At 48.3% G+C, this 22,319-nt stretch overlaps 1 protein-coding gene across 1 annotated transcript in view; it reads right to left on the bottom strand.

Moving 5' to 3' along the window:
* LOC119112200 (dnaJ homolog subfamily C member 2) overlaps window positions 1-22,319 on the bottom strand; it is a gene marked incomplete at its 3' end in the record, with an annotated part of 37,769 nt that overhangs the window by 10,408 nt on the left and 5,042 nt on the right. The window contains exons 2-3 of the mRNA XM_037236286.1: window positions 14,416-14,606; window positions 249-324 (exon numbers count right to left, since the gene is read on the bottom strand). Coding sequence (XP_037092181.1) covers window positions 249-324; window positions 14,416-14,606 — 267 coding nt within the window. The remainder of the gene's footprint in view (window positions 1-248; window positions 325-14,415; window positions 14,607-22,319) is intronic.

Here is a 22,319-nt window from a genome sequence, read left to right as displayed (position 1 = left end):
CCGCCAGTTACAGGGGCTTGTCCCCAACCAGCAAATTTAATGTCAGAGTTCCTTACCCAAGGTGCCAACTACCGCAAACAACCCAGTGCCATTTACTCAGCTCCGCAACAACCGGCCTGTTCAATGAAGAACCCTCATCCACAGGGGCTTCGACACCGTCTCACAGTGCACTAATGATCGCGTGAGGGCGGTGGGATCGGCACCCCGTCCGGCACGCGGTGAGCGCGAAGGGAGCGGACGGCACGTACATGCCCGCTTAATGTCCTCCTCGGTGGCCTTGAAGCGCAGCTTGGTCAGTCCCAGCACCTTGTAGTGGTCCTGCTTCTGTAACGATCGATTCAGATGACGTCAGTGATGGCTAGACAGCTTCTCCGTAAGTATGCATTGACAATCGACTCCACAGCAGCTTGGTAACTAGGTAACTCACGTCTAGGCCGGCCAACCCAGTAGGTCGTGCAGCTTAGACAGTTTGTGCACAGGCCTAGTTTGTCACGGAGGGAAGGATTCCAATTTTGACAACATGTCAACGGCGGGCGCGACAATGAATTCTAGTCATAGCGATACCGGGAGACACGATACCACCCACACCAAATTATATAATGAACTATTCATAACAGTACAACAGAAACATCATGACAGCATGTCAAAAAACAATTTCGAGCTTTCTTACAACAAAAACCCTCGAAGATGGTCTACCAATAACGTGTTTTATGATGCAACAAAATACAATTCATGACCTGGATACCTTACCTACCGGGTCACGATCGTTACTGCAAGTGATACTACATTAACGCAGGTTTGTTACCTTACGTTCTAGCTGTTTCAAAATTTATTCCCTGCACGAACTCATCATTTTTCCCCACCCCCCGATGGTATGGCATATTGGTGGGTAGAACCGATTATGATCCACCTAATGTGGAGCCTGATCAGGGCACAATATACATTTTACTGGTGGCTACAAACTCCCATCATATGTCGCATACGTCGGACACTCCCTTTAAAGGAAGCGTCCTCCCCTCCCCCTTGGAACATGCTTCAAAACATACTCTGGTCAAACCTCAGGATCATTTACATGTTATCATAATACTGGGTAGTGTCATAACATCATAAAGACATAATAAATATATACATTTTACTTATTTTCGAGTCCAAAGCCCGCTGTCAACGCTTCATAGCAGCAATACATTTCTCCCTCTCGTATGAGCCCCAGAGTGTAACCCGAGTCCGCGACAACCACAGTTGTCTCCAGCGCCGTCATGACCACGATAGAATCTGCCGAGGCCCCTGCTGAGGCTTGAATGTTGCACCGTTACTGGTACACATGAGGTCGGTACAAATGCACGTTTGCGATTTGTACATCAGGCGGCAAGGACCAGTTTCTGTGAAACGCATCGGGTAAAGTTTGAACCAGTGCGTCACTTAAGACCATACGATGCTCCGTTTCCCAAAACCACATGCGCTTCGAATAGAGCCACTGTGATAAACACCGTAATGGAGAAAGCAAAGCCATAACGTTTCGCTGAATTCCCGGATAAAAGCCTCATGTTTGAATATTTTGTCCTCTTAGCACTGTTTCAACGCTTCATAACCTTTATTACACACAAATTCTGAAATAAGTACATAGCAAGCATTGCAGAGCAGACACGTTGGAAAAGACCAGACCAATGCAATGTATTGCTTTCATAGTGGTGCACGGGAAGTTCAATGAGATTTCTCCGGCGGAAATGCCTAGTAGAAATAAAAATTTTGAGCTATTAGCCGCTTCGCGATAGAGTAATGCACTGAATAGCTTAAAAAGCTTTAAATGTTTCTCTGCAGTTTCAGTACATACTCAACACTATGACCAGAAAGATTGCTGTCATGCATTTCATGCATGCATTTCATCATGTCATGCATTAACCTGTGATAGGTAAACTACCTGTATCCAACTAAGAATAAGTTCATTATACTAAACGCGACCCTTTCTAGACATTTCTTCAGCAATGCATTTAGTTCATCCAAATTCTAGAAAAAACACTAGCTCTGGCGGTAAGAAAATCTGAATCGACTGAGGGTGTTGGATGCCGGCTACCCAATTATTGTTCCCATCGGTGCTGTGTGAAGCAAGTGGGCTCTGAGGATCATTTCATTCAAGGATCACTCATCTTGGATCATGTTAAGGCATGTAAGCCCTGTGAGCTCTGTAAGTACTATACGCAAGCTCTGTAAGTACCGTGTGCAAGCTCAGTAAGCACTGCATTCCTTTGTACAGGGACGCTACTGGGACATGGGATTGTCGCGCCTGCGTGATAGATGCCACTTAATATTTTCTGACAAGTTTTGAAAAACTTCGGTAGGAAGCGATCTGGCATCATTTCTGTCTAAAAGGGCATGATCTTGCTTATAGCCAGCTAGCCGCAATTTTATCAAACTATGGGTCTTTACAAACATTGTTTAAAAAAATTGCGAAACATTACTAGACAAAAATCGCTGATAAAATATGTATGGTTAGAACAAAAACACTTGAGTTTTAAAAATGTTAAAAAAGCTTTGCACCATAACCGTTTGTAAAAACAGCTATCCAGAAGAATTTAGAGAAAACTGGCATTATCGCTCAATGGGACGCGTCTGATATAGCAATCATGGAAAAGTACAAAAATGCCAGCATACCCCTTTTAATTCGTTCCACATAATTGCCATAGTGCCAAATGTAAATAATTAACTTTGAACTGGACTGAACTCATCCACGGGCATATGCAAGATTTCCTATATTGTTTGCACAGTATGATGAATATAATGCAAAAGCCATGACATGTACATGTATGCTCGCACATACTGGCATTGTTCTAGAGCTCAACTCTCTGTGGCATTGGACTGTGAGAGACCAGACCTAGAGTTGCCCACTGCGGAAGTGGGCAACTCTAGGTCTGGTTTTCCTTGATCTGTACAACCCATGTTGCTCATGTCCGGGCCTGTCACTTGCGAACCCTAATTGATTTATATGCAAATGAGAAACGTATGAATATAATGCTGGACGTTTTTCATAACTGCTGAACTTTCCTTGATTACATGTATGCTTGCATACTTTGTTGGCTTGCAACACTTTCCTTTCCTTCGTAGTTTTCTTTTTCTATTAAAAGGGGAGATACCCGCTATTGTCTTCAATGGCTTCTATCGGTACTGCTAGGGTGCGGCCTATTTTTGGGTCAGTCTCCACTTTGCAAATTCCGCGTATGCTCGTACATATTCGGACGTGGCAGTGTGCCTGCGGGCCGCAAACGTTGCATTTCCAATATGCATGTGTGCATACTGCATGCTGGTTGATCTCACCAGAATAGTCCAATACAGCCTTTTTGAGACGAGTCTTGCATACCACACGCTCGGGCCTATATCGGGAGCGAACGACCACTGAACTACACAGGTGTGCAGCCCAGTCAACTGTGACCAATGCCGATCCCCACAAATATGCATACGACTTTCGCAACGCCTTGGTCCGGTCGTCACAAACGTAAGCCATTCCAACTTCAGCAATTCCACGGCTAGTCTTATCTACTGTCCCCTCTAATTTTGAAGGCAGAGCAGAGCAACATTCCCTTTAAAGGGAGTGTTCCACATATGTACGGTGTTTTGAACCGAAATAGCTTTATTGAAGATCATTCGGCGCAATTCACAGCCTTGTCCTTCCTAAGGCCGCTGCGCCTTGTTTTTGAGCTGCACACCCGCGAAGACGTGCAGACTTTTCCGGGGACATTATGTCAAGGTCATCCAGGCATTAATGACGCAATAACATCATTTCAATCTGCCATTCCATTAGCCATTGCAGCGATCAAGACGAAATGTAAATGTCGCGTCACTGATAGCTCGTAAGCTCGCTCGTAAGCATGATTTACAGATACAACGGCCGTCCACCGACTCTCCATCGGCAATATAGAAGGCACGACGGCTTAATCACACAATGACGACTTGAGGCATATATACTCAACAGAGAAACTGTGCTGTCTGGAACAGCCTTTTCCACTTAAAAGTGTGCCAATAGTTATAGGTTAGATTACTTCGTCATATCTGACGTTTGCTTCCAAGTCTTAGAATGTGGAACATTCCGGTTAATACCCTTGTCCCCTTGCCTTTTTAAACGCAATTCTCTGCATATCAATGATCTGAAAAGTAACTGCAAAGTAGCAAAGTAACAATAACTGCAAAGTAAGCATCAAATGTGATAGAACAAGCTCGCTCATAAACTGCTTTCAAAAACACATTTTCTTTTTGTTGTAAATACGCTCCTAAATCCGTCATTGTTTGGTTGGTCATGGAACGTTTGAGGACGTGCTACCAAACTAGCTGTGCAAAATTTCCACTTCCTTGTAGTACTTCAGACTCGCCGAGAGATGGCAGGTGCAGCGCTGGAAGTGTCCGCTGAGCCAAATATAGTTATAGTGCTTGTGTTTTGGCCCTTTTTCGTGGCGTTCATGCACATTTAGCCGGGAGTTTAAGATGTCGACTGGCATTGCCAAACTCAGCTGTGACGTTATTGGTAAGCTATTCAATTATCATTGTTAAGATTATTCGATCCCATTTCCTAGCAAGTGAAAAACCATGTACAACTTCACATCTTATGTCCCACAAAACGCGATTCGTGATTTCAGTTTGCAGAACTTAGTCCACATGGTTTGAGAGCCAGTTGGCATCCACCATATTTGGAAATAGTGTTCGGAAACGCTGGATCTGAACGGCTGACGATAATGTTCTTCCTGGTCTTGTACGTCGCTAGGAATGCGGGGTGGAAGGATTTGAATGACGTTGCTCTGACGTCACGCATGCCTGAGTGGCCTTGGAAAAGTCTGCACGAAACATTCTACAGATCTTCGCTGGTGTGTAATTCAGGAACTATAGGGCTTTAGGCCTTTGGCAGGACAGGACTATGAACAGCACCAATGATCTTCAAAACAGCTATTTCAGCTCAAGATCCCACACAAATGTGGAACACTCCGCGCGTCTGGTTACCTACATTATTCTTCTGGATTTACCCCATCTTAATTATTTTTGTTGTTGAAAACCTGTTGGCCTTGCCCAGAAAAATAAAGCAAAAGCTGTGCGCGTCAGCTGAGCTGACGTCAAAGCGAATGTCGTATTTTAGTATCTCACAGATCATTTCAGGGACAACTTGCGGCATGACCGAGCGTGGATGTTGCTGTCCTTGGCACTAGATTGCCTGATCTTAAATTTACATGGGTCTAAATTGTGAAAAGCGCAACCACCATGGGTCTTGTGTGTTGCGACTGTATTCATTCGCATGTGCCTTGGATCTTCGTTGGTTAAAGTGCATTCCATAAACATCAGCTCATGCCTGATATTCGCAGCAGTCGGTGGCGCTTGCAAATTGTTAAGGGCTGTAGCAATTTTTATAAGTTAAGAAAATAACTGCATCCACAAGTATTGCTGTACCAGAAAAGTAATCGCATCTACGAAAATTGGTGTAAACATGCTTCGAGTTGCATTGTTTGTAGGTTTTAACTGCACCACACTGCAGCCTATAATTTGTTTGCTGCAAGACCAACCGCGACATTCCATTGCTATGTGTGCTGAGCATCAGCGTACTGTGGATCTTCAATCCTGGTTTAATAATAATAATAAGACGGTGGCATAGCGCACTGCATCCAACGTCACTTTAAAAACGAACCGAGGCCGGAGCCAGCACAGAATGGCGATGCGTCAAACTTTTGTACGGCAAGTACATGCTCCGTGGAGATGGGCAAGCTGCGGGTAAGAATTCCGAAAAAATGTGGCACTTACATGTGTGCTACAGGCGTCATCTGCACTAATATTCTGCTGGATGGTGTTATATGACTTTGAATCGTGTATTTTGCGTTCAGCGCCTATGTAAAGAACTTCCCGCTTAAGCAGATACGGCATTTTTAAAACCTGCTTACAAAAATAAACAGGAAAACAGGACGGGATATCCTCAGTCTAGCAGTGCACCAATTGGTCAAGAACCTGGTCTTTGATTGCAAATCATTTTTGACAACGCAGAACAATCACAGAAAGGTGGCCCGAAGAGCAGTTTCAAGGCGGCTGCTTTCCACAACAATTGCAACCACCTCAAGTGAAATGCAGACAAAAAAAAAACCGTGTGCAATGGTTGTGTTTAAGCCTCAAGACACCCCCTCGGCAGGTAACCATTATCGATCCGTCACCGACAGCAACTCGCATACAGCGGAAACGACGGAGCCGCTCAGCCATCTAACTTACAGCACTTACTTGGTGATGGCACCAGGTCAGTTGACTTTTGCAATCACATGAACCTTACCTGGGTGCAAGTTTCATTTCCTAATAGCTGGGCGATTGCGCTTTCTTGAAAGCCATACGCGGCTGCATATACAAGATGAGAGTGGAGCACCAAACCCCCAGTTTGGGACGCATTTGGCAGTGCTAGTTTCAGGACACCGGAATGTTTGCAACCAGCTCCATGCCATCAGTTGCGTCACTCTGATCATATACGTGCTCGTGTTTCCGTACACGGAGCTCACTTGACAAAATTATTTGCCCTCTGGTCTGTTCACACAGGCTTTTTCGGCGTGTCACATGCACGTGCGCATCCGCAGGCTGTACACCGTGCCTCTGGCCTCGTCACACTTTCCAGCAGCTGTCACCGCTGCATTGTCTACTACATCGCTATCGCTGCTGCATGTCGCTCAGCGATATGCAGAAGTAGCGCTGATTCACTTTTCTCTGCCATTTCCCGACTGATCACGCTGGGCAGTTTTCCAGCGAAAAGTAGCAAACTAAGATCGGCTGCATGCTTAAACGCCAAGGACGCGACTTATTTTGCAGCATTTGTAGACAACTGACGGTGATGACCAAGTGGTAACCTCACTGAATGGCAAGGATCAAAAACTGCATACTGGGTAACACACTCCGGGCCATTTAACACAGGGCAATCTGTGTACCAAATGCGGCAGTAGTCCCAGAAGTGGTAATTATGTACTGCTTTCCGATCCACCCACCCGTGGCGGGGTGGGTTCGAGTCGCTTTAGGGCGCTCGCTACTTGCCCTTGACAGGTATGGCCTGCGGCCGGTGGCAGCGGTCGCGTTAAAGGTCAGTTGACGTCAGAGGGCAGGACGGACCGTGCCGAGCATTGCGGCACGTTAAGCTTTCGCCACCAAATTCTGCCGTTGACATGGGATTGCGCGATCGGATGGTAGGGGTCAGGGCTCACACAACAAGCACTGCTTAGCGTGAGCTCTGATCCCGGAAATCCATCCATTCAAAAGGTTCGGATCAAATCTAACTTGCAGTGCAGTATTCACGCTGAGATGGCTTGATGCAGCAACTGCGCACCTAGTGGATACATGTATATTGTGATATTTGTTAATGAAACTTTGATCAGCAGCATGGTGTTCTTTTCTCGTTAAAGGCACTGACTTAACGTTACAACATGGGCAATGCGGTATCTGATGATGGAATACAGTACTGGTAAATTTTGCACCAGGGCGGAATGCATTTGTAATCACGAATCACAATGCGAACATGAATGGGTTGGGGTGCATATCTAATAACTGACCCTCAACATTGACATCATCCGTCGCCGACAGTGTGATAGGGTGTATAATGTGCGATAGGTTGCATAGTGTTCATAATGTGGGCAGTTGATAGCGTGAAGGCGTACGCAATGGCTGATGACATACTGCATTACCTGTCATGCTTCTACCACAAATTGCATGCTTTTTATTTATGTTTATCTTCACTTGCAATGTATTTTGTAGACTGAGTGCTTGGTTAGCAAGCTGTGGGCGCAAGGACTTCGTGAATCAGTCAGAACTCGACAGCAAATCCGGCCCGCCGGCCCGGTCCAGTACGGCCCACCGTTCTGCTGCAGCGGTCGGCACAGGCTTTGATGAGACATTTTCAGAGATTACAGATCACGAGGGATTCATCTATGTTCGTTTTGATGCACTGATGATGCTGATGGGACGCACTGCTGTTTTGGCATTGGCCATTTCTAGAACGCATGTTGCACAGTGCGCGTAAAGCGTCACAGACATTTCAAAAAATGGTGCTCAAATCGTCGTTGTGGGAACACTGCTTCATTCGGCTGTTCATTTCTTGTGATGAGATGTGATTACACTGCCAATTAAATCATACAGATCCAGCAACTGTGGAGCAGAAGCCAGGGTCTTTTTCACCAAGTTTTGAAAGTGAGTCGGGGAGCTGAGCTGTGAAAAATGGCGAAATATGCCTTCAAATTGCGGCAATCGAACAGGCTGCTTTGACCATGTTCTAGTCCCACCACATATCGCAGTCAATTCGTTTTACCTTTCTTGTGGCTTTGTGGCTTTTCATCTCACTGCGAGATTTAAGTGGTATTAGTCCGAGGAGAAGGCGGAATTTCAGGGTGGGTTAAGTAAATTCATATTGATCGGTCATACCATCGGGATGTCCCACTGTCCCCCTCCCCCCCCCCCCCCCCCCGACTAGTGCGGTGGCACTTTCTGCCCCACTCAAAATCCTTACATCGTAGTAAACTATAAATCGGAGCCGCTTCAGTTGGGCTGATAAATGGATACGAAATAAAAACAGTTTGATAAAACCACGTCATAATGAAAGCAATAGGATGCAGCATCATTACTGCGTTGCGAGGAAACCATAAATAAATATACCAAAGCTATCGGTAAGGCATGTCTCAGCTTTCTACACATCGGACTACCAGACCATTGTCGGGCAGGCCCAATCATTTTTAAGAGTGGCATCAGTCAAATGAGGAAGCTGCTGGTTAATATGATCATGACAAGTGTGCAGTTGGTACCCTTTGCAACGCGAAAATGATATTGCGGTCCGTGCGAGGCATGTATTTGGTGCCGCGAGTCCGTGTTGCGTGATTCGTGAGGGCGGGGAGCCAGACCCGGGAGCACGTGCCGCGGCGACCCGCTGGCCACTGCGCATGGTGACTCCGAGGCCAGAAAAGACGATCGGCGCACCGAGCAGCTATGCAGTACCATGCACATCCGTCAGACCGATGCGCTCATTCCAAAGGTCAAACGGTTCATATCATGTCACCTTATCCATCACTTAACCATGTAAACCATGTACCATTAAGCCAACCGTGGCCACTGGAAACGATCCTTAACATTCCCGCGCAAGGGCGAAGCAGGCATGCCCGCGTTTATCTTGCGTTACCTACACTTATTTTCATCGCAATACCATTTGGCACATGCTTTCAGTGGCATTGCACGCAGACAAGCATGGAACGACGCCAGCAGTAACTATATTTGAGACAAAATTACGCCGTCCATGGGCCCATGTCTTAGCAGATACCCACAGCAGCCTTCATGAGGTGAACTGCGCCCTGTTGCACCCTGCGTCGGACTGCCGCGACGGGCGGGATACGCGCGCTTTACACAATCTCGAATGGTGACATATAACATATTACATTGCGCTGCTCGGCTGGCTACGGAATGTTGCTAAAATAACCGACCGGGCACCTGTCAAGAGTCTCGAGCCACAACTAGACTTACGTATTAACATGACCCCATATGAATGTGTGTCCATTCTTACAATTGTAAGCATTTTAGGGCATAGATACATGCGCACTCCAAACGAAAAGCTGCGTTTGGCGCCTACGGTGTCGCATCCCACGCAGCCGGGGAGGGTAGCTCTCATCGCTTGGAGCGACTCTGCTCGCTGCACAGCCCCCGTGATCGAGGAGAATGAAATCGAGGACTTGGTGTCCTGTCGCCAGGTGCCGAGACACAGCGACACGCATGCAACGCCGCGGTCAGAAAGTGTCAGTCTAGCAAAGGGAGGTGGCGGCGTAGCATTGTAACGCACAAGATCAGTCCGATTTCCAAGTTCGGAGATCTTCTGTGGCAGAAGGGTGGGAGTAATATTGCCTGTTCAACTGGCCTAGTGGGGGGGGGGGGGGGGGGTAGTAGGGGGCTCGGGCACAAGCAATACGCTCTGTTTCGAATGTACCCCGAGCTTGATATCATCTGAACCGAGTGATACCCATGCACAATCATTCAGAATGAATTATAGAAAAAATAATGGGGTGGCAGCCATACCAAATTCCTGCATCAAGACAAAGGATCAAAAGACAGATGCTATGCCGCATGCCCCGGCTCTGCTCTGTGCCGTCTCATTTCAACATCGCAGGATCCTGGAACTGGACTCGTGCAAGACTCAATGTCTTTTAGTCGGCTCAGGACTGGCTTACCGATTTTGGGATCCGCTTTAGCTCATAACTCACAGCCGTTTCAATATTTTTTATTCAAATAAGTTTAGACTCATTGGTTGCATCGAATCATCTGACTCATGACTCACCAAGCTTGCAAAATCGAAAGATCCTATTCAATTCTGGCTCGTTTATCATCGCTTGTATGCATATATATTCATATCTTATAAATCCTGGCTGGGATTTCTAAAACTAAGTTTAGCATTACCAATAGCGATTGCCGCTTAGCAACTACGGTTACAAAACTATGTGCTGATACTGTGAAAATCTTCATAACTAATGCTGCATGATGTTCATTTGAACGCTCTGAAATTATAGATGAATTTGTCAACGGCACGCTTTGTTTCCTTGTTACCATTTTAATTTCAGCCATGTGCCTCCCTGACACAATATTGTCCAAAGTGATTGATTGGCCCCCGATTTAGCTCATAAAAATTGCGAAGAATGTGGCTCAGCTCATGACTCAAAGCAGCATTTTTCAAGTGAGCCGACTTATCTCACGACTCACACAAAAAAAATTGACCCATGACCTGATTCATGATTCAGCTAGAGTTGAACGCATGTCTGCCTCAAACAGGTTATGATTAGAACCATGCCTTCGGCAAAAACTCCCCACAGCTCACATTATGTCCTCATAATTTATTCACTCAGCACGCAGCCGAAAGCCGTGTCTTGTGAGTCGGTATCAACGGAGATGACAAACATTAGTCCTATTGATTACGGCTCACCGTACGAAAATGTCTCGTAAAGTTTGGGACGCAAATCAAGCATGCAATCATAAACGCTTTTAACTGCCTCATCAACCGCCCGATACTCAAACCATGGGGTCAAATCGTGGCAGACATAATTTCATATCTGACAGGATAGTAAATCTCGTGCACCCAACACAAATTGTGGGTGTTGTTGTTCATTGGTGTTTTCGGGCGCGTCGACTGCATTGGTCATTTTGCGCCCATAACTATGCTGCTACTTAATTAGTACGGCGTGAAAATGACTTGAAAATCAATATCTTTTAAAAACGAAAAGAGCTGATTGGGATCAAGAAAGGAGGAACTGTCACCGAGCACATCGCTAATCGTCAGGGTCGAAGCCTGCGGACCAAAGTGACGTCGTCGTTCTTCGATGAGGCATGGACATGATATAATGACATGATGGACGGTAAGGACGACACCACACCGCTGGCATAGGGGTCTGTCGGCTCCATGCAACAGATGGCCATGGGTGGCATACGTATGCCCAATGCGCAGCCTGCATAAAACCACCTCTTCCCACCGCACACTGCGAGAGCATGACGACCACAAGCCCAACTCTATTTTTATCGCCCCGAGCTTATTGTCACCCACCTGGTCCCAACAACGCTGCAATTTGCTTCTCAGGAAGGTCTCGACTGCCGGGTAAAAATCTCTGGCAGGGATAGGCAAAAACCAGGTATATGGTGCCACCGCTGCTCGCTTAGCAGCGGCATCAGCCAGCTCGTTGCCCACGATACCGACGTGACTGGGGACCCAGCACAGCGCAATTCTCTTTCCAACCCGGTTCAACTGTGTCAGGCGTGATAAAATGTCCTGTACAAGGGGACATGATGAATAAAAAGACTTCAGTGCAGGAGAGACCGCTCAGTGAATCTGTAAAAATGGCGTGTGACGATTCTTCACCCACTTCTATGAAACATATCGCCTTGGTGATTGCAACTAATTCCGCCGTGAAAACTGACGAGTGGGCCGGTAACGAGAACGATCGAATGACGGAACCGCTGACGAAAGCACAACCCACGCCATCCGAGGTTTTGGATCCGTCTGTGTATGTCAGGGTATATCCTTCGTAACACGCCAAAAGCTCAACTGCCCCAGATCTCCAGCAAATGTATACCCTCATTCTCCTGGTTTTCCCCGAAGAATAAAGCTATTACTGCTGTCTTATTTATGCGAATAATGTTCCTCACAAATGCACCTAACAACTCACATAATCGTCCAGCTTCTGTTCATCTATGTGAATAATGCTCCTCGCAAATGCACTTAACAACTTACATAACCGTCCGCTACTGCATCCCACCATCCACCGTCGCATACTTTTAAAGGAAATGTTCCACATTTAAAGCATCGAGGATATGATCACCAAATATGATGAAAAAAGGTTACTTACAGCTATTGGAACACCTGTACTCGCAAAAGGCGGCTCTAGCCATACGATTTCACAATTTTGAAATTATACGCCTAAACACATCGTTACGTTTACATGACGTCAGAGAGGCTGCCAAACTGGCCGTGCAAAATTGACACCGTATCCGTTGCGAAACGGACGGGCTGACTCACCTGTAATAGTTCCATTTCTCGACAATGTTGTGCTAAGGGGAGCGGCGATTCCAGAACCCAAAAGGAAGTATTGCGCGCGCGCGCTTCGTCCCTTCTTTAAAGATTCAATCCGAGCCTTTTAAATGGAAGAATTTCTGTGATCAGAGCTCACGCCGAGCAGTGCTTGTTGTGTGAGCCTCAGCCCTACTATACGATCGCGCAATTCCATGTTGGCAGCAAACTTTGGTGGCGAAAGCTTACAGGGAGTGTTTCACATTTATGTGGGGGTTTGAACTGAAATAACCATCTTGAGGACATTTTCATGCTGTACACAACCCTGCTTTCCTTAAGAGTTAAGCCCCTCTTGTTTCTGAGCTACACGGTCGCAAAAATGGGGAGAGTAATTCGGGGAGAGTATTCCAAAGCCACCTTGGCATTCATGACGTCATCAGCGTCATTGAAATCCTACATTTCTCTTAGTCATGCGGCGATTAAGGCCAATACAAATACAATTGCTGAGGCGTTCATATCTGGCATTCATGAGCACGATTTCCTGCTATAAAGGCCGTCAATTGGCTCTCGATCAATGTTGTACAAGGTCATAAGGGAGCCAATACACCAGTAGTCATAATGGAGCTTGTTCCATCCTATCTGATGCTTGCTGCAACACCCACAAATGTGGAGCATTTCCTTTAATTCAAACCTTTGAAGCGGATTAGTTTTTGGGATCACAGCTCACGCTAAGCAGCGCTTGTCGCGTGAGCCTTGACCCCTACCATCAGCTCGTGCAATTTCAGGTCAACGGCAGAATATGGGGGCGAAAGTTTAAGATGCCACAATGTTCGGCGAAGTCCGCCCAGCCCTCTGACCTGTACCGCGGCCGCTGGCACCGGCCGTAGGCTGTACCTGTCAAGAGCGAATAACAAGCGCCTTGAGTGACTCGAACCCTATCCCGCGACTGGTGGAAGGATCGAAATGCGGGTGCTCTAGCCAGCTGAGCTATCGAGACGAAAAAGTGGATTGGTTAAAGTCGTATCAATTGATCGTAGGTTGCCAATTTATCAAATGAGGAAGACGTGCTACCGTTAAGTGTGTCGTGAGTACAGTACAGATTTATCAAATGGTGAAATAGTGTTGAGGAAATAGCGCTGTACCACAAAGCGTGTTACCTGTATCTTCCAATGTACAGCATTGTTTTTTGTTTAGGCGGCGTATGCTTTGATTTGAACAATATCTCAAATAAAGGACCTGAAGTTGCAGAGACCAGTATGATCTTATCGTACGATTATTTTGGGGTAATCAAAAATATCATTACTTGGGGTACGGAAACTAAAGGGGCCAGATTCCTGTGCCCAGAAAACTGGCGACAACTTGGTATCAGCCACATGGGAAGTTACCAAGTGTACACACACACACACGCACGCACGCACGCACGCACGCACGCACACACGCACACACGCACACACCACCACACACACACCACACACCACACACACACACACACACACACACACACACACACACACACACACACACACACATATATATATATATATATATATATATATATATATATATATATATATATATATATACACCGACGGATGGCTACATGAATCTGTACGTAGCTTTGCATTAAGTCCTAGAACATCAGCCTCATGAGTGTCCTTTGCGCATACTATGAATCAAACCGCGAAGTGGTTGAATTACTTAAAAAGTGTCCGTTCCGACATCAGACTTCCATGCTTTTACGTTTCCTGTTTCTAATTTACACATTCTATCAAAAAAGGACTTCGAAACACTGTTCCATCCTATAACATCTTCTATTTCTACTTCCCGACATACCAAATCACCTGCCACCCCTTTGGCCTGACGTGCCACCTATCCTTCGACTCATCACAGTCCACGGGTTACCTCACCTTCCATTCCTTGGGGTCGAGTGTGCGCAGGAAGCCGATGTCGTCCTCGAGCGCGAGCTCGCTGGCCGAGTCGTCCTCGGGCTCGAGCTCAGCCGCTGCCTCCGAGTCGCCGAGGCAGTGCGAGTTGGCGCGCGCCGAGCAGAACTGCTGGTACCGGCCGCCCACCGGCTCCACCTCGACCAGGTCGTATTCTGTAGGCGACGCAGGGCGGCGGTCGGTCGGGTGGCGCCGGCGGGGGGGCGGACGACCGGCGCCCGTGAGCGAGCGGACACGGACCGGCTCCGATCTCGACTGCTGTGCACGCACCACCCACCCACCCACGCACACACGAGGTCGACGGCAGCAGCTGCGACAGGTGAACCGGTAAGGCGTGTTAGTGTTGTGAAATGGTGCGTAACGACCATGTGAAGCTTCGGTGATATTCGCATTCGTCCGAAATATGAGTAGTTTAACCCATAACGTGGCACATGCCGTAAGCGAGAGTTTATGCTGTGAATACCGAAAATAGCAGTGCCAACAAACCATAATCATGATATGCCCGCGTATGTGATATGCATGCTAGGACTAAATGGTGGCAGAGATCAATGATATAAGGTTTTGGTGTTATACTATTCCTCAGCGGTGCCAAGCCGTTAAAGGGAAAAAAGGAAACTCCGCTTAATCCATTTGAGTCGTCAAGGATTACGAGATTTTCCGGGACGTAGTTCCTAGTATGGAAACCTAGTTACCACCCAGCGTCGCAATCGACTGGTAATCTCGTGGAAGACGAAAGCGAAGCCTGCATCGCATATCACGGCACACATGCGGTTACATGATGTTTGCTGGCTCTGACGGCATGCTACCATTCTGCAGTCTACTAGGCACAAAAATAATCGCAAACTTGCACCACGAGCGCGTTCTCGCTCAGCCCCACCATACTTTGAACAGAACGTCCATGCGACACTTATGTTTGCCTTCATTTAATGTCCCGAAAATAATGTATGGGCTAATACATCTAATGTGCGTTTTCACCACGCCAAATTTTTCTCAATACATCAGAAGAACATGCCAAACCATTCCACACAGTAATTCATGATCTATTTTGTCGCTATGTAGTATGCAGATCCGATCACTTTAAGCTAAACCAACCTTCCCAAAAACCTGTTAAGTTTAATTCGAAGAGATTTGTTATTCATTTTGCTGCCTTCGGTACCTCTGCTTTATTTTGGACTGACTCCGCACATTCTAATGATTCTGCCAAGTTTTGGTTTTGGCATGGACCGTCGGGCAGCGGGTGAGTGATAGTGGCTCAGCTAATGGAAAGTTTTGGTCTATAGCGTTATGGACAGAAATAAAGCGCAAAATGACAATATTTTAGCTGTTGGGGATATGTTCGGTCTGCAAAGCTGGTCATGAAATCCGACTTATATGCTTGTTGCAAGAAACAATCAGAACGTTTGTTTTTTTGTAAGCCAAATCAATTTAATTATGGCCGGATAATTCGGTGAAAACGTCCGGCCTAGTGCTGTCCGGGCTGCAGTACACCGTGCGGGGCACTCGCTACGCATGCTATAACTGCAATACATCCGTTTGAAACGGAGGTGATTGCGCCTCAAAACATGACTGTTTTCGTATTAACAGGTTTAGAGTTTTAAGCCTTTCAGCTAGCACACGGTTTTCAAAGGTTACTTTGGGACCACTTCTCACGGGGTTCATGTTTTTTTTCACGTATTTGTTTAGCCTGACATTTGAATACATTCAACCCAGCCATACTTATCACTTACCACTTACCTATTACACTGTCTACTGATCACTATTATTCTATTACGATCGCCATTACGTGTGGTCCCCTATGTCCGGCCAGTTTTGGCAACTGATTTCGTTAGCGAATGGTATGGACAGCTACCCGTTGGGCAACTTATTATATGCAGGTTAGTCAGCAACAGCACCCAGCCGCATTATCAACACCCCTTTCGCCATTCGATGGATCTTGTTTTTTGAAAACGCCTTGTTTAGACCGTGCTTTTACCCTCAAGAATTAAAACCGGAAAGACTTCAGTGCAGCATACTCATATTACCAGGCATCACAATGGACAGAGAACAGTGTTCAAGGCTTTGATAGGCTGTTAGCATCTCGCCTGGCATATGAACTGCACGTATACTGCAACGGCAAATATGGTTGCTAGCGAGTTTTGTGGCCCCACTAAACCACAGACAAGTCGAAACCCTAGTCTGATTGAATATGAATTGCCGTTTAACTCCGCGTAAAGTGCGCTTCGTCTACAACAGTTGCGGATCTAGCCTTCGGCGACGAAACATGTCAGCAACGCCACGCCAAATAGAGCTGATAAGTGCTGGTCGTCAATGTGCTTCCATTATGACACCTACCTAACGTCACATTTGTGAGATTTTCCTTTCTGTAGCATTTGGCTGGTCACATTGCACACGGGATGCATATGTCGGTGTGAGCAGCAATATATCTTGCGCAACCATGCATATTTTTTGGCTTCCACAAAAGGTTGCAGGCAATGTTTCGTGTGCGCTGGAAAATGCAACAATGCGCGTGCATTCAGGAGCGCATGCAGGCGACCATTAACCGCTAGGTCCGTACAGAAGCATCATGGCTGCACCACAGAGCAATAGCAACATGCGGATCGATTTCACTCATTTTAAGTGGGCATAATGGAATGCCTGGTCTGTCGAGCCACACATCGACCCGTCTGTGGCACAGCTTCTTACCGTCATCACCATTGGCGGCAATGTGCCAGCAATCAGTTCGCGAATACGCATAGAACATTTGCTGCCCACGGCCACGGGAACAATGACGCGCCAATGACACCCCACGCGAATGCCGAAGGCGCATGCGGGACGACCGTGGGGACTTGCCCCAACGCAAGCAATCCTCTCATATTTTCAACCCACACGCGGCCAAGCGGACCCCATGGAATCCTGGCGAACTGAAGCACGCCTGCCGCGGGCCTTCTAAATCACCATCATGGACAGCAACGGGCTAGCACAGTAACAGCCCTCGACGCCGAAACATTCGCCATCCATGGCAACAGAAACAGGACCATGCCACGGGCACTACGTACGACATCGCGCTGGAACACCATACGAAAGACCATGAGCTCTGCTCAGCGTCAACGGTGATCACACATATTCAGTTAACGAGGCCAGCGATAAGCAGACCTGACTGGACAAACTAGAGAGTTCTGAAGCACGTCTGTAATTCGTCAAGGCTGTGTGGCTACCGCTAGCTACTGGAAGGTGAACAGCCTGACAACCGCTGATGGTCGCGGGGTAATTCTGACCTCGCTGGATGCGGGTTGAATAGCAGCCTGACCGCCGCTAGCTGTGGGTTGAATAGCAGCATGACTGCCGCTAGCTGTAGGTTGAATAGCAGCCTGACCGCCGCTAGCTGTGGGAGCTGTGGGTTGAATAGCAGCCTGACCGCCGCTAGCTGTGGGTTGAATAGCAGCATGACTGCCGCTAGCTGTGGGTTGAGTAGCAGCCTGACCGCCGCTAGCTGTGGGAGCTGTGGGTTGAATAGCAGCCTGACTGCCGCTAGCTGTGGGTCGAATAGCAGCCTGACCACCGCTAGCCGTCGCGTGGTCACAACCTCATAACCGCTGAATGTCGGCAGGACAACAGACGGGCCTTTTTCTTTCGCTGACTGTCGGACGGCTCAGTCAGACTACCTGTGACTGTCCGCAGACCGAGTCGTACCGTCGTTGACTGCAGCAGAATGACAGTGTAGCCATCGTCGACTCTCCGCAGATTCACAGCCTGACCACAGCAGACTGTCACAAGGCATGTCCGGCTCTCGCCGACTGTTAGCATAAGAGGTCTGACCGCCACTAACTTTCGGCAGGTCGCCGCAACCACGCACGATGTCGCCACTGCTGCTGGCTCTGCTCTGTCTCGGCCCCACCGCCGCCCAGCTGTACATCCGGCGTGTTGCGACGCGCGCCACATCTCCGCTACGCGCCCACGCGGCGCTCAGTCCGGTGGGCTGCGGCACAGCGTGCGTGCGCACTGCCGGCTGCGCGCACTGGCACGTGCCGGCCGCCGGCGGCGCGTGCCTGCTGTGGGCGGCGCCGGCCACCGACAACCCCGCCGTCTCCAGCACGGACACCGTGTACGAGCTCGTCACACCGCCGCCGCCGCCGACGACGACGCCGCAGATGACGACGACAACGACCACGGCACCAACGACGACCACACCAACGACGGCGCCGCCGACGGCGGCCGCAGTGCCGGCCTGCTACAGCGCGCAGGCGGAAGGTGCGGCGTTCTGCCTGCACGCGACGCCGACGGGACCGCTTGAAGGCGTGGCCGGTCTGTGCCAGCAGGACGACGCGCGCGCTGAGCCCGCCTACCCCGACTCGGACGCCAAGGTGGCGCTGCTGCGTCAGGAGACGGCGCCGTTGGGCACGGAGCGCTTCTGGATCGGTCCGCGCTCGACGCAGCAGCCGACCGTGTTCGTGGACGGGCGCGGCGAGCGCCAAGTCACCGTGAGCAGCGCCTGGATGTACGACGGGAACACGCCGTTTTCTACTGGATGCGCGCGCTTCCAGGCCGGCCAGGGCCTTATCGTCGGCCCTTGCAACATGGGCTGGTACGGCTACATCTGCGAGATCCGCCTCTGAGCTGCCCCGGCTGGCGGGACATATGCAAGATCCGCCCCTGAGCTGCCCCGGCTGGCGGGACATCTGCGAGATCCGCCTCTGAGCCGCCCCGGCCGGCGGGCCTCTCTGGGAGCCGCGAAAAAAAAAAACAACAATAAATTGCTGCTATTAGCTTGCTTGGACCAATTTGAGTCCGAGGGCAGACTTGGGACATGTCAGAGTGAGCTGAGGCCAGCAGTGGCATTTCGCGGAATTTGCCACGTGGCTTGCCTGTCGGCCCAGCAGTGGCATGTCGCGGGGTTTGTCAGGTGGCTTGCTTGCCGGGTCAGCAGTGGCATGTCGCGGGATTTGTCAGGTGGTTTGCTTGTCGGGTAAATGTCTGGTGAGTCGAGGTATTCGAAACCAGCCTAGCCAGGACTCAACCGCGACACCCACCTAGTGAAAACAACGGCAGCGTATTCGTTGAGAGGTGATCGATTGTAGCAGAGCATGCAGGGAAATGATCGAGTATAGTGCTGGAAAACTGACCTACAGCTGGATTTGCTCTATCTGGTCAGCCCACTGTTTTGAGGACTATTGTACGACATCAGATGGCAACTGCACGCTGTATTTAGCTTTGGAAAATGCTATGTGAAATACTATGACTTTTAAAAGTTCTCAAACTATGAATGTTCTATTTTTCAACATGACCTCGGTGAAATGTGCAGTTTCCAATTCGGATCCCGAACACGAAATCCAATACAACCTTTGCAGCATCAAGGACAATTAGCAAAGTTCCATCTGAGGTCTGAGGAAGCTAATGCGGATGTGTCCAATCGGCTGCTTGTTTACAGCACTTTCAAATACAACTTTCTTCAAAATGGTTCGGACGGTTGTTTATTGGATCAGACTAATGTCACGCAAACCATGTTGCGTACACTCTGAATTCACCAACCACGTGCCATGCAAGTACGCATGGGTGATGGTGGTGGTGTGTTTGTGTGGGAGGGGGGACAAACAGCAAACCCTATCCTCACAAATTCTGAGGGGGGATGTCTCTCATGCCCCTACCCACAGTTATGTCCAGGCCCATGCTAGGGTTCACCAACTCATGCATGGCAACATCCGATAATACTGGATATTGTACCATGTATGGCAAGTTTGACAAAGTTGGACATCTAGACTTACTGGCTTCTTATTATCTTAAGGTTATATATATATATATATATATATATATATATATATATATATATATATACACACACACATATACACACACACACATTATATGTATATCTATATATCTGTATATATGTATATATAGTATATATAGTATATATATATATATATGTCTGTCTGTGTGTGTGTGTGTGTGTGTGTGTGTGTGTGTGTGTGTGTGCGTGTGCGTGTGCGTGTGCGTGTGGTGTGTGTGTGTGTGTGTGTGTGTGTGTGTGTGTGTGTGTGTGTGTGTGTGTGTGTGTGTGTGTGTGTGTGTGTGTGTGTGTGTGTGCGTGTGCGTGTGCGTGTGCGTGTGCGTGTGCGTGTGCGCGTGCGCGTGCGCGTGCGCGTGCGCGTGCGCGTGCGCGTGCGCGTGCGCGTGCGCGTGCGCGTGTGCGTGTGTGTGTGCGTACATATATAGGCATTCATGCCTGAGGCCTCTGAATATGACCATAGATGACTGAAAAAATATTGGCAACTGACCGCGTCTTACCAACTCCCGTCATTCCTGCCACCCAACGGATGAAATGTGAGGAGAAATCGCGTGCGGCGCCAGTACTTGTGTGCAGACACGTGCGCAGCGTGGGTTGCCCATCGTGCTAAATCTGTTTTACAAGCGTATTTTGTGATAAAAGGTATCAACTGGACAGATGCATTGGGTGAGTATAGGTTTTACTGTTTTATTCCCATCGGTTACGATTTCCACCTGGAAACGCTCGGCGCCTTTTCCGTGCGACAAAATGGCGCAATGTTTGATTTTGCAAAATTTCTTTAGCGTTTTCCTTGCAAAGTTTCCATGATAAGCCCTCCTGAAACGCCCAAGTCCTATGGTCCTCAGGCCTACTAACTGCATGAGAAAGGGTTAGACAGTTCTTCCCTCTGTGCAATTAGTGGTTAATATGTTTTTGCTTCATACTTTCCTTGCACTTGGTTTTTAGCTGTAATCGTGAAACTTATTTGTGAAGGAGCTGACTAATCTTAAAAGATGTGCATGTTTGCAGCATCATGAGCACACTACACATAATGCAACACTTCCACAGGTCGAAAAAGTGGGTGCAATACTTACAACGTGGAGATCTGATTGGCATCTCTGCTGAAAATCTGGTTGTCGATGTAAGGGTGTGCTCCCCGCATTTGAACTACCTCAGTCCTGTGGAGCCAAACGGCTGAAGCAAGATGCGGTTCCAACACTTTTTGATGTGTCAAACCCACCAAGGCCCGAAACTGCTCAGCATGCCCAAGTTGTGAGACAAGGTATGCTCGCTAGAGAAGTGAATAAGGTACGTGGTGGTCTGCCTTGGGTACTTAAAAAGCGATTGTTAGACAATGCGCTAGGTAAAAGGTATGCTTAATGCTGTCCTTTCATATACCACAAGGTGATAAACCAGCACGCTAGGTGCCGCATACGAAAGTGAAGTTCTGCCTTGAGCTTTATCACGCACGGCATTGTGGTGCTGCTGTTAGTTCTGTCAGCAAGGCCCAGAGTTTTATCACGCACGGCAGTGTGGTGCTGCTGTTAGTTCTGTCAGCGAGGCCTTGAGTTTTACAACGTAGGGCAGTGTGGTGCTGCTGTTAGTTCTGTCAGCGAGGCCTTGAGTTTTATAACGTAGGGCAGCGTGGTGCTGCTGTCGGTTCTGCCAGCGAGGCCTTGAGTTTTATAACGTAGGGCAGTGTGGTGCTGCTGTTAGTTCTGTCAGCAAGGCCCTGGGTTTTATCACGTAGGGCAGCATGGTGCTGCTGTTAGTACTGTCAGCGAGGCCCTGAGTTTTATCACGCAAGGCAGTGTGGCGCTGCTGTTAGTTCTGCCAGCGAGGCCTTGAGTTTTATAACGTAGGGCAGTGTGGTGCTGCTGTTAGTTCTGCCAGCGAGGCCTTGAGTTTTATAACGTAGGGCAGTGTGGTGCTGCTGTTAGTGCTGTCAGCGAGGCCCTGAGTTTTATCACGCAAGGCAGTGTGGCGCTGATGTTAGTTCTGTCAGCGAGGCTCACACCGAGCTGTTGCTATAAGGCCCGTTTGTTATCTTGCCAGGTTTACACCGAGCGTCACCATATCAGCCGCTATCACTGCCAGCTAGTCCTTCACCGATGTCAGCATAACGCCA

Source organism: Pollicipes pollicipes, unplaced genomic scaffold (assembly GCF_011947565.3).
Source record: "Pollicipes pollicipes isolate AB1234 unplaced genomic scaffold, Ppol_2.1 Scaffold_7261;HRSCAF=8764_pilon_pilon_pilon, whole genome shotgun sequence".
Classification (NCBI taxonomy): Eukaryota; Metazoa; Arthropoda; class Thecostraca; order Pollicipedomorpha; family Pollicipedidae; genus Pollicipes; species Pollicipes pollicipes.
The sequence above is the reverse complement of the archived record's forward strand: the minus strand, read 5'-3'. Positions and strand labels throughout refer to the sequence as shown.